General features: G+C 43.7%; 2 protein-coding genes across 26 annotated transcripts in view; one reads left to right on the top strand and one right to left on the bottom strand.

Annotated features, from left to right (window-relative positions):
- Nucleotides 1-13,993, top strand: part of LOC115208691 (trafficking kinesin-binding protein 1) — a 42,430-nt gene extending 28,437 nt beyond the window's left edge. For 5 of the 24 annotated variants that reach the window (XM_029776955.1, XM_029776954.1, XM_029776956.1 and 2 more), the window contains 13 exons: nucleotides 3,648-3,724; nucleotides 3,897-4,043; nucleotides 4,357-4,454; nucleotides 4,584-4,692; nucleotides 4,780-4,858; nucleotides 5,092-5,222; nucleotides 5,840-5,914; nucleotides 6,164-6,375; nucleotides 6,725-6,964; nucleotides 9,142-9,497; nucleotides 9,773-9,979; nucleotides 10,534-10,642; nucleotides 12,213-13,993. In XM_029776955.1, the coding sequence (XP_029632815.1) occupies nucleotides 3,648-3,724; nucleotides 3,897-4,043; nucleotides 4,357-4,454; nucleotides 4,584-4,692; nucleotides 4,780-4,858; nucleotides 5,092-5,222; nucleotides 5,840-5,914; nucleotides 6,164-6,375; nucleotides 6,725-6,964; nucleotides 9,142-9,497; nucleotides 9,773-9,979; nucleotides 10,534-10,642; nucleotides 12,213-12,606 (2,234 nt within the window). In that variant the 3' untranslated portion in view covers nucleotides 12,607-13,993. The other 19 variants (XM_029776958.1, XM_029776961.1, XR_003881219.1 and 16 more) reach the window with 18 other exon arrangements.
- Nucleotides 13,994-14,165: 172 nt separating this feature from the next.
- Nucleotides 14,166-14,910, bottom strand: LOC115207133 (cholecystokinin-like). 2 transcript variants are annotated; one of them, XM_029774120.1, is made up of 2 exons: nucleotides 14,514-14,910; nucleotides 14,166-14,367 (listed from the first exon to the last, which is right to left on the bottom strand). In XM_029774120.1, exons 1-2 carry the CDS (start codon nucleotides 14,785-14,787, stop codon nucleotides 14,297-14,299), a joined length of 345 nt encoding a protein of 114 aa, XP_029629980.1. In that variant the 5' UTR covers nucleotides 14,788-14,910; the 3' UTR covers nucleotides 14,166-14,296. The 2 variants fall into 2 exon arrangements, with proteins under 2 accessions (XP_029629980.1, XP_029629981.1); XM_029774121.1 differs by having other exon boundaries at nucleotides 14,273-14,384.
- Nucleotides 14,911-15,140: the final 230 nt, after the last annotated feature.

The raw sequence follows: 15,140 nt of genomic DNA, 5'->3' as shown, positions 1-15,140 counted from the left end.
TTTACCAAATAAACTGGCCTCCGAGTGTATATATTTTTTTATTTCACCTTTTATTTAACCAGGTAGGGTAGTTGAGAACAAGTTCTCATTTACAACTGCGAGCTGGCCAAGATAAAGCAAAGCAGTGCGACACAAACAACAACACAGAGTTACACATGGAATAAACAAACACACAGTCAATAATACAATAGAAAAAATCTAGAATGATACTACTACAGTATAAAACTGAGTATATGAAATAAGAATACGGCAGATTATTCATTCTTCCTCAGAATATTCTAGATCGATTCTTTGCAATATAGATCAGAAATTACTGTACACTATCAAGGGTTTGATTTGCAGATAAAAGGGGCACCCTGGTTTCACACACAGATATATAGTTGCTAAGAAGTGGCATATTTCAGCTAGAGAATGCCTTTCTTTTCATCCTCCATTTGGTCCTTTGTCTGAACGGGCAGCGTGCTGGCTGCCTGGCACCTTTTCTGTCAGTGCACTGCGACACTGGCATAGATGCTGGCACAGACCCAGAAAACGAACAGACATTTCTAGAAAATCTCTGACTTTACGTGACTGTTACACAATGGCTAAATAAAATTGGATGGATTATAATATTCCATTACACAAATACAGTACAGCTGTAATCTGTAGGCTCTGCCACTCAAGGGATTTGATGATTTGATGATGTCCTCAGGGCTGCCTACACCACAGACAGGCAGAAACTTTAACCTGGGTGCAGTTTCTGCCACAAATTATGATTTGTTATCTCCCTTGTCGTCATTTAGTATTACGTGGAATTAACTAGGCTAATGATGTAATCATAAATTATGTATAGCTAGAGGCAGGATATATTTGATGAGGCCTAATATATTGAATAGATTATGTAGAGGTCTAATATTTCAGACCAAATAGTCAATTGGGTTTTAATGTTTATAGACCCAAGTTCAATATTGAGATTCACTGGCTCTTTACTGCTATACTGCCTTAAAGCACTCATAGTAGGCCTCAATGACCCTCTAGGCAGGACATTGTTGTACTGGCTGTCTCTTTCTCCCTGACCCCTGCACCACACAGCTAAACGGATCAGGGCAGGAAGACGTAGGTATTGTGATGTCAAGTTTCTGCAATCTGGCCCAGGCACATACAATGGCCTGCCCTGTATAAGTAGCCTAATACCTCAGAGTGGACGTTCCAAGAAGATTGGGAGAAAGGCTTATGATAACGTCTGTAGTGATGCGAGAATCAGACTGACAGAGGACAGAGTTGAGCTTGTGGGTTTGATCCCTATGGATCCCTGTTGATCCTGTAGGCTCCTATGTACTGTACAGGATCCACTCTGAACCCTCTCGGTTAGGGTACAGTGAGCTAGGGTAGTGTGGTCTTAGACGGTAATATAGTACAGTATCTATTGCTCACAGACAGTCAACTACTGTACTGTGGCATAGCTTTTAAAGGGATAGTCCTCTCAGATGTCATCATTCTTGAAACAAAATTTTCTTTCCAAAGAAATCAATAAAGCTTGGCACTGTGAAAATAAATTAAGAAAATAAATTGACATCTAGATACAAATTCAGCATTAGTTCTTCTTGATAGTCCAACACAATGTTCTGTCTGCAGTGTGTCTGTATTAAATACCCTTTTCTTGTCTGGAAAGTAGTCCAGTCTATAAGCTTGTAAAGATTTAGAAGCTATTGGGGAAGCTAAATGGGGATTTAGCATTAGCATAAGTATGTACTCCCAGTAAATTACCATATAACCATTGGATTTTCAGCTCTATGGATGAATCTATTTTGATAATAGTACAATTAGGAATTGTTACATGGATAGAGCTATTTCAATTGCAGTGACCCGATTTTATAATTAGTCTTTGTTCTAGGAAGTTACTTTAATTGAAGTAGGCCTAGCCATATTAGAAAATGTGCCTTTTTGTTCTATGGAGGAAGCTATTTTAATTGTAGTTCCAGATGGAAACATTAGCAGTTAGCCTATCCCAGTTAGGACAGCAGTGTTTTAGGAAGCTATACTTACTTTGGGTCAGTTATCCATGTGGCTATGTAATCTTATTATTGAAAACTGGACACTCTTGCTCTGCTCTACCATTGAAAATGGTAGGCTACCTGATCGAACTGATTGTCCAGATTAGGTTATTCCAGGGTATTTTACAGAATGTTCATCTTAATAAAGAACACAATTAGGGTTTGTCTTTTATGATATACTGTACTGTAGGAAAGTATCATTGTAGACTCAGCGATAAACAAAAGAACTGCAATGTATTGGCACTTACTTTGGTGCATAAGTAGCAGCTCTGTCTGTTGCAGGGGTTAGGTTGGCAATGTAGCTGCAGAATGCTAGTGCCCGTGCCCAGTGCTACGGGAAGCCGTTGGATCCAACTCAACCACCACCCGCTTCTGTGGACTGGTCTCAGCATCCTAGATCAAGATGTTATTTCTCTTTCTTTCTCTCTTTCTCCTTTCATTTCATTCTCTGTATCTCTCCTTCTCAATTGCTCTCCCTATATCTCTTTTCTTTCTCCACGCTGCAGACCCCCATCACCTCTAAACAAGGACACACACTATTTTCTTACATGGTTCAAAGGATTAGTGACTGTAGGCATACAGTAGATCTGGCCAAGGACCATTTCATTGCATTAAATAATTGGCTCATGGATGCTGTTAGTCACCCCATTTTCAGCCAAATGCTGCCCCTCACTTTAATTATTTGAATCTACTGTACAGTACTGATGAGTACCTCGTCTCCTTGGTGCCAGCCAGGCTTTTGATCAAAGGGAGATTTTGAATGGCTGATTTGAACATAGGGGTATCTTACTGTATGTACCTGCATGAGACTACATCTGCAGGATGTATGCTGATGAAAATAAATGTAAACTTGAAAGTCCCGGCTGATTGGTCGGGATAGAAACATATTTTTGGATTATATGGAGATGAGGCCTTGCACAGAAACCATGGGTCCCACATCTTTAGGTCACCAGAATGAATACTACGACGAACGAAGCATCAACTGTTAACTCCATGATGACTCAGCTTCCAAACAGGATGACCACTATTCACCCGTCCATCAGTCCTGAACAGGGTCGCGGTGTCCATTCACAAACCAGTAAACAAACTGACCTGTCTATAACCAGACCTCACTATAATCACGGCCATAGATATCCAGCCTAACTTCCTACTGGGAGTTAACTGTTCCCATTACAGTTTTCTACAGCAGCTTGTGCTGCGGTATATTTATATCAGAGGGAAAGAGAGAGATGTGTCTTATCCCTGTAATGAGGATCAGGCTAAGAGGATAAGCTCTGACTGACTGGCTACGTGGTGGTCAGCGCCCCGGTCTGTTTCCTTTCAACTGTTGTTGACCGTGAGTCATTCATAGAAAGAGAGGGGATAAGAGAGGGACAATAATGATCTAGTCCACTGGGCAGTTAGCTTTTACCTCTCAAAGTTTTACTTCCCGATATCGTGGTCAGTGTACGCCAGAAATTATCTTAGCTCCTGTGACCAATTAAGTTTCTAACCAGAAAGTTACTGTCTCTATACTGTCCCAATCATTCACTGTCCAATGGCCTCTTTTCAGTGAACCATATATTAAACAGGTATTTTTCTTTTCTCCCTCAATTCCCCATCTCCCCCCTACAGTGCTGTGTTCAGAGAGAGTGGGCCAGGTCACTAAGACCTACCATGACATTGAGGCTGTCACCCACCTACTGGAAGAGGTAAGTAAATATAACGGGATTGTTTTCATACGTGAACCCTTCGTCAAATTGAATAATGTGTACCTGAGTATATTATACATTTGAGCAAATCACGATAGTCATCAGCCATAAGCATGTTGCTAGAATGATAAACAAGTCTTCTACTAGAAACTAGACTGTAACTACATCACAGAATGAAGAACAAACCGCTGTCGTCTTGCAGAAAGAGCGGGACCTCGAGTTGGCGGCCCGGATCGGCCAATCACTGCTCAAGCAGAATCGGGATCTAACGGCCCGGAATGAGTTAATGGACGAACAGCTGGAGATCGCTAAGGAAGAGGTATGAAGCCATCACTGTAGCCCTACTTTGATTTATCTCACCTATTACAGACAGAATACAGTAGTACTGGAGCATAGCATTTAGCGAGAGAAAATACATACAGCGTATGTAGTCTTTAGTTCCAGCCCGGCATTAACACAGCTAGTTCAACTTTGATTTAGACCTTGTAGCACTTGAATCGTTACATTAATGGTAGGCAGGATCAAAAGCCTGCATACCCGGTAACTCTCGCCCGGACCAGGAATGGGGACCACTGTACATGATAGATCCTAGTTCAGTACTCTGACCCTGCTTCCTGGTTCCCATTCACCAGATAGCCCAGCTGCGACATGAGCTCTCCATGAGAGACGACCTGCTCCACTTGTACGCCAGCACAGAGGAGATCGAGAACGCCTCCGACTCACACGCACTGTGAGTGTATACACACACTGCAGAGTACACATACACATCGTACATGCCCTCAGGCATATCAACACAACTTTGGCAGGTAAACGTAAGACTTCAATTCTAACTGCCTTCTCCATCTCTCCTGGATTTCAGAATGAAGAGGAACGAGTCATCCAACTCCCTCAGTAACTTTGTCAATTATGACTTCATACAGCAGAAACTCAAAGGTCTGGAGGAGGAGAACCTCAAACTACGCTGTGAGGTGTGGAACACTGACTACTTCTAAATACCTGAAGTCATTGAAGTGGATTGGAAACTTGCTAATGCAATTGATGTTGCTTCTCCACAGGCCAATGAACTGACGTCAGAGACCGCTAACTATGAGGAACAAGAGCAGGAGCTGATGATGGTGTGTGTGGAGGAACTCAGTAAGTATACTATAATGGACTACAGTGTAATACTATGCATATTTGTTAATGTATACGGTATTACTGTGTTCCTGAGGGAGAGGTAATTGGTGAGTGGGTGAATACAGTGAAAACCGTATGTGTTCGTACTGTGTATTCATACTAACCCTCTCCGTCTCTCTTTCTCTTTTTCTCTCTCTATCGTGTTTTCTCCTTCTCTCCCTCAATTTTTTTGTTCTACCTCCCTCCCCCAGCCTCTGTGAATAAGCAGGTGGTGGACCTGTCTGATGAGTTGGCCCGTAAGGTGGAGGACACTCTCAGGCAGCAGGAGGAGATCAGCTCCCTGCTCGCACAAATAGTCGACCTGCAGGCACGCTGCAAAAGGGTGAGTGATCACAGACACTACAAGGCAAAGGCATACATGCACCTAAATACATAGCCAGACACAACAAGGCAAAGGCATACATGCACCTAAATACATACCCAGACACAACAAGGCAAAGGCATACATGCACCTAAATACATAGCCAGACACAACAAGGCAAAGGCATACATGCACCTAAATACATACCCAGACACAACAAGGCAAAGGCATACATGCACCTAAATACATACCCAGACACAACAAGGCAAAGGCATACATGCACCTAAATACATACCCAGACACAACAAGGCAAAGGCATACATGCACCTAAATACATACCCAGACACACACAAGGCAAAGGCATACATGCACCTAAATACATACCCAGACACACACAAGCATGCCGTGCACGGACACACACACACACACACACACACACACAGACTTGACATGGCACTCCACTCATACCTTGAGGTTCCACAAGGACAAAAGATTCAAGACTCACCCACACCGAACACTTCTATAAGGGAGTACATTAAATATTTACATGCGCACTGAAGTTGGTATCTACAGTATCAAGTTGGGATACAGTATCACTGATACGATCATGGTATTAACTCTCCACTCTGTTCCTCTAGCTCACCACTGACAACGAAGAGCTGACCCAGCACCTGAGTGCCTCGCGGGAGAACCAATCACAGCTCAAATCAGAGGTAAGACACGCCCTCCACACTCTCCCAACAATCCACAACTCATTACCCTCCAATGAGCTATCTATAACTAGTAGGATAAAGTTGCTCTTTAACACTATTCTAAGGTCTGTTTTTGGCTTTCCCCCCTTATTGTTAATGCAATGATTTGAGGAGGCTAAGATGATCGTAGATCTGTCCCTCAAGGCAAGCTTGTAAATAACCGCAGTAGCAGTGTGTATTTAACTGACCTCTGGCGCTCCCTGGCTGCAGCTAAACTACCTGCAGGACAAGTACTCAGAGTGTGAGGACATGCTACGGGAGACCAGAGAGGACATTAAGAACCTGCGCAACAAGAGCCTGCCCAACAGCACGGTGCAGCGCTACAGCTCCCTATCAGCCGTGTTCCCCATGGACTCCCTGGCAGCAGAGATAGAGGGCACCTTCCGCAAGGGCCTGGACGTCCCCGCACCCTCCGAGTACAAGTGAGTGATGATGTCACTGTGAAAACATAAAACACCGGTGGCAATGTGCTTTTTCCAACCTGTTAAGCTCAGTTGAATGACAATACCGGTATGTCAGTTATGTGCCAGAGGTGAAGTGTTACCAAGTATGTTTGATTGAACAAAGACAGCATGACATAACAAAGCACATCTGTTGATGAAAAATATAGAATAAGTCAAATACAATGTTTAAAATGTTTCCAGAATTAACACTAAAGAAGATCGAATATTCATGCAGAAATACACTGGCATAAACATTGAAATGTTAGACTTACTACCAGGCACTTTGTCACCAACACTAATATATATGGTTTATCTATGGTTGTCAAAGGAATCACCCGTGGCGTGTGTTTGAGACGGTGAAGGTGGTGAACCATGCGTCGAGGCTGCGGTCGCGGTGCCACTCCCCCGGCCAGGTGCCCGGCTCCAGCCCTGTGTCGCTGCGCTCCAGCCGTGCCTCCACCCCCCGTACCAGCTACTACGGCTCAGACAGTGCCAGCTTCACCTTGGAGGACAAACCACCTAGTGCCGTATCGAGGCTGGCAGAGGTGGCACACACTGAGGACAGCAGGTGAGACTGGCAACAGTGTGTAAATATACACTCCCGGTCAAAGGTTTTAGAACACCTACTCATTCAAGGGTTTTTCTTTATTTTTTGTATTTTCTACATTGTAGAATAATAGTGAAGATATAAACTATTAAATAACACATATGGAATCATGTAGTACCCAGAAAGTGTTAAACAAATCAAAATATATTTTATATTCTTAAAATAGCCACCCTTTGCCTTGATGACAGCTTTGCACACTCTTGACATTCTCTCAACCAGCTTCATGAGGTAGTCACCTGGAATGCATTTCAAATAACAGGTGTGCCTACTTAAAAGTTAATTTGTGGAATTTCTTTCCTTTAATCTGTTTGAGCCAATCAGTATTATTGTGAAAATGTAGGGGGGTATACAGAAGATAGCCCTATTTGGCAAAAGACCAAATTATGGCAAGAATAGCTCAAATAAGCAAGGAGACACGACAGTCCATTATTACTTTAAGACATGAAGGTCAGTCAATACGGAAAATCTAAAGAACTTTGAAAGTTTCTTCAAGTGCAGTCGCAAAAACCATCAAGCGCTATGATGAAACTGGCTCTCATGAGGACCGCCACAGGAATGGAAGACGCAGAGGATAAGTTCATTAGAGTTACCAGCCTCAGAAATTGCAGCCCAAACAAATGCTTCACAGAGTTCAAGTAACAGACACATCTCAACATCAACTGTTCATAGAAGTCTGTGTCTGGCCTTCATGGTCGAATTGCTGCAAAGAAACCACTACTAAAGGACACCAATAAGAAGAAGAGACTTGCTTGGGCCAAGAAACACGAGCAATGGACATTAGACCGTTGGTAATTTGTCCTTTGGTCTCGAGTCGAAATTGGAGATTTTGGGTCCAACCTCCGTGTCTTTGTGAGACGCTGTGTGGGTGAACGGATAATCTCTGCATGTGTATTTCCCACTGTAAAGCATGGAGGAGGTGTTATGGATTGGGGGTGCTTTCAAGTCACACTTAACCAGCATGGCTACCACTATCACGTTTCAGGTATGACCCAGATGCAGACAGTGTCGTAGAAACAAAAGTTTATTTCTGAAAGGGGCAGGCAAACGACCGGAAGGCAGGCAGGGGTTAATAATCTAGAGAGGGTGCAAAGGGTCCAGAACGGCAGGCAGTCTCAGGGTCAGGGCAGGCAGAATAGTCAAAACCAGGAAGGACTAGAAAACAGGAGCAAGAAACAGGCAGGAGCAGGGAAACAAACTCTGGTAGGTTTCACAAACAAAACGAACTGGCAACAGACACAGAGAACACAGGTATAAATACACAGGGGATAATGGGGAAGATGGGCGACACCTGGAGGGGGGTGGAGACGAGCACAAAGACAGGTGAAACAGATCAGGGTGTGACAACCACAACATTCTGCAGCGATACGCCATCCCATCTGGTTTGGGCTTAGTCCCACTATCATTTGTTTTTCAACAGGACAATGACCCAACACACCTCCAGGCTGTTTAAGGGCTATTTTACCAAAAAGGAGAGTGATGGAGTACTGCATCAGATGACCTGGCCTCCACAATCCCCCGACCTCAACCATATTGAGATGGTTAGGGATGAGTCGGACCGCAGAGTGAAGGAAAAGCAACCAACAAGTGCTCAGCATATGTGGGAACTCCTTCAAGACTGTTAGAAAAGCATTCCAGGTGAAGCTGGTTGAGAGAATGTCAAGAGCGTGCAAAGCTGTCACCAAGGCAAAGGGTGGCTATTTGAAAAATCTCAAATATAAAATATATTTTGATTTGTTTAGCACTTTTTTGGTTACTACATGATTCCACAGTATGTGTTCTAAAACTTTTGACCGGTAGTGTACATGGTTATTTATGGGTATATGTGTGAAGTACATTATGAGAGTTAGAGTCTACAGACTCAGAGTATTTACTTTTCAAATCAAATGAATTTGTATTTGTCACATGCTTCGCAGACAACAGGTGTAGACTAACAGTGAAATGCTTTTCCATAGTATATTAATGGACTTCAGTCCTTCCTACATGTTCAAACATACAGCTTCTATTTCTCTGGTCTATGTGTACTAATAACAGCAGTGTATTTGTATTCAAAATCTATCCTACCTCCTTTACTCTGAGTGTTAGTGCATCAACAGTGTACAGTATATCACTAACCTGCCTTTATTTCTCTCTGGTCTCAGTGTAAGTGGCCCTAAGCGTCTGGGTATGCCGGGCATGCCTGGAGGCCAGGACCTTGAGGCCGCTCTCCGCTGTTTATCTGACCGCCAGCAGAGCCATGCCTCAGAGCGCCCCTTCTTTGAGGTGGAGCGCGAACGCAAACTCCGCGCCCTGGCCACCGCCTGCCAGCGGGGCAGCGAGGAGGTGGGCGAGCTGGGCTCCAGCGGGTTCCTTACGCCCAACGACAGCCTGGTGTCCAGCTCGGTGGCGTCGACAGGCACCAACTACTCCAATGGCAGCTCGCTGCACTCCTCGGCCGGATCGGGGGGCTCGCGCTCCTACCTACCTGACCGCCTGCAGATTGTCAAGCCCCTGGAAGGTGAGGAGGGACGGGGAGACGCTGTGTGTGTTCTTAGCTGAGATATTAGGTGTGCGGTAACTCAACTGTTAGTTTTACGGTAACTTGCCTGATGAGGTTGATGGACTCAATTTCAAGTGAAACTATGAATGTAGACTCTACAGCTGAAAATAGACACTCTTTCAGTATGAAAAATATGCATGATTAGAGAAATACAGGTTATTACATAAATAAATAAATGTGTTATTCCCAACATACAACAATGTTAACTATATCACCCTTGCTCTCCACCCCAGGCTCAGTGACCCTGCACCACTGGCAGCAGCTGGCCAAACCCAACCTGGGCGGTATCCTGCACCCTCGCCCGGGGGTCCTCACCAAAGACTTCCGGGAGCTGGAGATCGACCTCCAACACGTCTACAGCCTCAATGACCTGGAGGAGGACGAGCCTGACTTATTACAGCTCTCCCATGGCCTGGCTGCCGGAGTCCACGGCACCACGGGTAAGAAAAGAGGCCACAGGGTAGTGTTTAGTTGAATTTAGCAGATACAGTTGATAGGGTTTCAATTGGGAGTGAAAACACTCACACATACATATACAGTACACACTCATTCCTCTGGTCCCTCTAGTCTGGTGTGAAAATCTGATCATTCTCCCTTCTCCCTCCGACGGAACTCTTTAGGTCCGTCAGATTGGGTAAGGGAGAACGATCAGGCATTGACACTGGAACCTTCTATTTGGATAACATGTCTACTGTGGTCCATATCCCCCTAAGTTCACCTGTGTGGTAGGTGTGATGTTACTAAACCGTTTGTGTCATTCCAACTCATACTGTCGTTGTATATCATACATTCTCCCATCCATATCGTGTGGTGGGTGGCTCTGGGATTTTCCTAAACAGTTTGTGTCATTCCAACTCATACTGTCGTTGTATATCATACATTCTCCCATCCATGTCGTGTGGTGGGTGGCTCTGGGATTTTCCTCATCCATTGTGAGTAGTTATGTGTGTTGTTGTGTTTGTGTAGTTGTGTAAAGTGTGTCCATCACCCACAGTCACTCCTCCATCCTCTGGCCCCAACCTCCCCCAGACCCCTCCCACCCACACCGTCACCAACTGTCGGCGCCACCACCCCTCCCTCCTGCTCCCCTCCTTCTCCACCAGGTAAGATCTGCGAGTCCCTCACACACCTATTCATTGGTTACACTTTATTTTACAGTCCGGTTTCACATTTTATTTTATGTATGTTTTATTTAACCAGGAAGGCTGTTGAGATATTTTTTCCGAAGGAGACCTGGCCAAGAAAGCAGCATACAGTCAAGTGCAGAAAGTTACATGTTTTTTGTCTGGTATTTACTAAGAGCGTATTTATGGTGACAATGAATACTTCCTGGAAGTTTCGTCAAAGACGTCGAAATAATAGGTAACCTGGTACTAAATGGTATGGTACTAAATGGTGTTTGAAATGAATCCAAAGGAACATAAGTTATTACCAGGTAGTGGACTGTTTAAGGTCGACTGACCTAAAGCTCAGCTACTATTAAAATACATTTGCATCTGAATGGAAGTGTGCAGAGACTTTTCCCTGTTTCTCCAGTTTTGCATTTTGCCTCCAGCACCACCACTAATCGGTTTTGTGTGTACGGTACATTCTGCCTATTATCCCAGGTAGTGAACTATAAAATAAAGTGAAATTCATTTATTTTTCATTCAATCACTAATTAATTCATTAAACCAAAGCCCAATATTAGTAATGACGTGAAAAGGTATTTACAATATGACTACAAAAGACTACACCACTCTCAAAACAACATCAGCTTAGCTGCCCCATTTTTCTCCTCAAAAGTACCTAGCTACTTTGTGTGTGTATAGCAGTCCTTCGATCCTCCCTTACTCAATCCGTCTCTCCTTACCCCATGTCTCTCCCCTCAGTGGTAGGAAACGCTGGTCCAAGCACTTTCTCCAGCTCTAAAGGGGGCTTCCTAGGCAAAGTAAGAGCCAACAAGCATGGACAGAGTGGGAATGATGCAGGAAAATCCCATATGTATCCCCTAACTTTTCTAAACCATGCCCCTTCTAACTCTGACCCCACCCCACCCGGAAGCAAAACTATTGATCATACCCCACACTAGAGCCTTAAACAAACACCACTACAAAGTAACGTGAATGAATGCACTCGCAGCTTCGACAATGCTTCAACTTTCTATACATAAAACAAATGGATGCTCTTGTGTCTATTTAAATGACTTTGAGGTTTAGTATTTGATTTTTGGGGTCAAATCCTAAATTAAGATGCACATGTAACTCAAACTTTAATACACACAGGTCTCCCATTCCAACATCTTAATGCCTGCTTCTCTATTAAGGATTTGGTCCATTATCTTGAATCTACTTCGTAAACAACATGTCACACACTTGCTTGGCTTGCTATCTTGGACACCATGGCCCCTGTGCTCATCTTAACAGTTCCTGATCCCTTCCAGATTCTTCCAGGTAAACTGCATGAACCAACAGAAATCCTCTTTTCAGTTCTCAGGCTGACTAACTAACTGACTAACACAATCTCTAACCCACCCTTACAGGCGTAATCCATCACTGGGAGCAACTAAACTAACTAACCACTTTTAACTAATGCTGCACTGCTACTAATGCTCCTAAGCTTCTAGCTATGTATTTATTATATATAACAGAACTCCTGTCTGATTGGTATTTTTCTCCTTTCCTGTATTTACAGCCTTTGCTCTCGCAGCCTGTCCGCTCGTGGGAGCTGTGAGCATCTGACTACCACGTCACCCTCCTCTTCCAATCAGCAGCACTGTGTGCTGACCTTTGACCCTAGCCAGGGCGGTGGCCACCACTCCACCTCCACCCCAGCACCTGCTCTATCACTGGGACTCCTGAAGCTGCTGAAGGAGCAGGGCATCTCTGCCTCCACCCTCCCCTACCCATACCACCAACTGACCCCACACACACCCCACACACGCCCCACAACGGCAGAGGAAGAGCGGGGTGGAGGAACATGCACTATGGAGGAAGAAGGGAGAATGAACATTTTCAGCTTCAACCTGGTAGAGAAGCTGAGGAGTCTGGGACTTCACAAGGTGGCAGCCCGAGGCGTGGTGGACTGAAGCGAGCACGAAGAGGAGAAAGAAGCAATCCGACAATACAGACATCCACCTAAAGTCTGAGAAAGACTGGGAAAACTCCTTCTCCCCTTCCTCCTTAATCGTCATTGACTTCAATCCACATGCTGGCTATGCCACTGTACCGACATTTTGTGTTTCGGGCCCACAGCAATACATCGTAAAATGGAACCTCGGGAGAACCATAGAGCCATAAGTTGAGTTTCTGTTACGTCTACAGTCACTCTTCTTTTTGTAATGGACTCATGTATTGTATATACTAGGTCTCCACGACAATGTGTGACATCATGATCATTCTCAGGAGAATCACCTGATCACCGGTCTGGCTGGCTTGAACGTGCGCAAGTTATTATTATTTTTTTATCAAAGAAAAACATGCGTTTCTTTTTTTATACCTGTGTTTCGTGGGTGTCGGATGGTTTTACACGTTTTTCTTTAAAGACCCCTATGCTTTTTTAATATATATTTTTACCATCAAATACAATCACATTACCTTTTCATTACTTGGGGAAAGATATCGTTATTTAAGAACCACCAAACTGACCAGTTTGTCATCCACAGATGCGCTGGAATTCAGTATGTCCTTTTGCATATTAGCTGCTATTAGAAAATGAAGCATTTGTGGGTATTAACCACATTGACTTTACTGTGGTAAAACCACAAGCACTTCAATCACTCCCCATTACAGAATGGTAGAGAGATTGATACACTGACTTTACTTCCTGAACGTTTGTGACATTATTGACATTCACTGAGGTATACTACTCTGCTCTTTACCCAAAAGTCCTCATTTAGCTCTCGCAGTACTGTGCGTTTACATGGCATCACGCATCACCTGCTGCAAGTCATTGTAAAATAATGCTTTACTTCGAAATGCTGTCAATTATTGTAAACTTATTTAGTCGAACCTCACCAAAGCATTCAGGTAGTCTACCATACTGTATCAAAGACAACAGAAAGTGACTGTAAATGGTCTCTGCACTAGTCTATGTGCTGGATCTGTGTTAACAGACCTTAAACTAAAGTGTTGTTGGTACAAATGTAATTCATGTCATCAGGAATAATGAAAGTGAGTTGAATGAAAAAAATTATGATCAAATGATCATGGACTGCATGCTTTTTTGGATGCTCTTTCAGCTGTCTGGACAATCAATTGTAGATAAAAGGCGTAGGATACTGCAGATCAAAAGGGAAAAAGATAGCAAATTATGACAATTTGAATTCAGAAGAAAATTAACCAAACAGCACTACATATATTTCAGATGTTGAAATTGACTACTCTTTGCTGAATTCTATGTTATGATCACTGAGATGTATGTCTGTATATATTGTACCACATGTACATTAAAAAGTACATTGTATTTCCATCAGCCACACGTGCATGCGTGTTCTTTTTCTACTCGAAGGGCCGATATCCCCGGACACATTAAGCCTTGTCCTAGACTAAAAATAACAGTTCATGTAGATTCTGTGTCTGGGAAACCGGCCAATGTCCTAAATGAAATCAAGAAAGGTCCGTAGACATATACTGCAAACACGTTTATTTTGACACTTGGATAAAAATCTAAACTCATGACATAAGCCAATGAAAATATACAATCTACTTCAAATAGGGATGGATTTCTGAGTAACGGAAGTGCAGGCAGACGTTCCTCATTTGGCCTGTGGTACATCTCTACTCTGCACTCCGCCGTCCAAAGTCAACCCATCCTTGGTAGTCCCGGTCCGGACACTCGTTCATCATCTCTGCGAACAATACAAACCTACGTGAACCAAACAGAAAAGTTCAATGTGCATTTAAAGTGCTCAAGCAAACAACGATACACTTCACATTTGCCATGGTAGATGTTGGCATCTCTCTCTCACACACCTGACTCGACACCACCACGTACCTGAGATGGCCTGCATGATTTGCTTGGACATGAACTCGCGCTGGTCCTCCGACAGGTGCGACATCCTTTCCACCCGTGCCATGCTCGTTTGAGTGTCTTGCTCCCGCTTAGCAATGTTCTCCGCAGCATTCCTCACTGCCTCCCTCCTGGCCAGTAGCTGTGGCAGTATCCCACCCTGTTTGGTGTTGCCATCCGACTTGGATACAGGTGATGTCAAACCAACCCCCACTAGCGCTACCATGAGGACGCACACCAACAATCCACACATTGCCATGCCTGGACGCAGAATAAGAGTTTTCTTACAATATAGCTTTAGATTATTAAAAGTAGGGAATGCAAAAAGCTATTTTTTGTGTGAAAGTGAGAGGTGACCGTACGTAACAGTCTGTACAAAACGAAGTCAGCAAGTGCGAATGATATTGCCAGTTGTCTATGTCAGGTCTTTTATACACAAAGGTCTATGTAACCAATATGGTAAAAGAGCAATATCTGATAACAATGTCCAAGATGGATCCCTTGATTGATTGAAAAAGACGATGGAAAATCCATGCGTAATGGATGCTTGGTGCCAGAATGGGGCGCATCAATATTCTAATCGTTCACCTGGAAATGAGAGACAAAGTATAA

The sequence above is a fragment of the Salmo trutta genome, chromosome 14 (genome assembly GCF_901001165.1).
Source record: "Salmo trutta chromosome 14, fSalTru1.1, whole genome shotgun sequence".
Taxonomy (NCBI): Eukaryota; Metazoa; Chordata; class Actinopteri; order Salmoniformes; family Salmonidae; genus Salmo; species Salmo trutta.
Note: the sequence above shows the minus strand (reverse complement) of the source record. Positions and strands in the feature narration are given on the sequence as shown.

Excerpts from the sequence above, each read along its gene's own strand:
- LOC115207133 (XM_029774120.1), bottom strand. The coding sequence starts at position 14,787 with ATGGCAATGTGTGGATTGTTGGTGTGCGTCCTCATGGTAGCGCTAGTG. Across the intron at positions 14,368-14,513 it reads AATCATGCAGGCCATCTCAG|AGATGATGAACGAGTGTCCG; the intron begins GTACGTGGTGGT and ends TATTGTTCGCAG.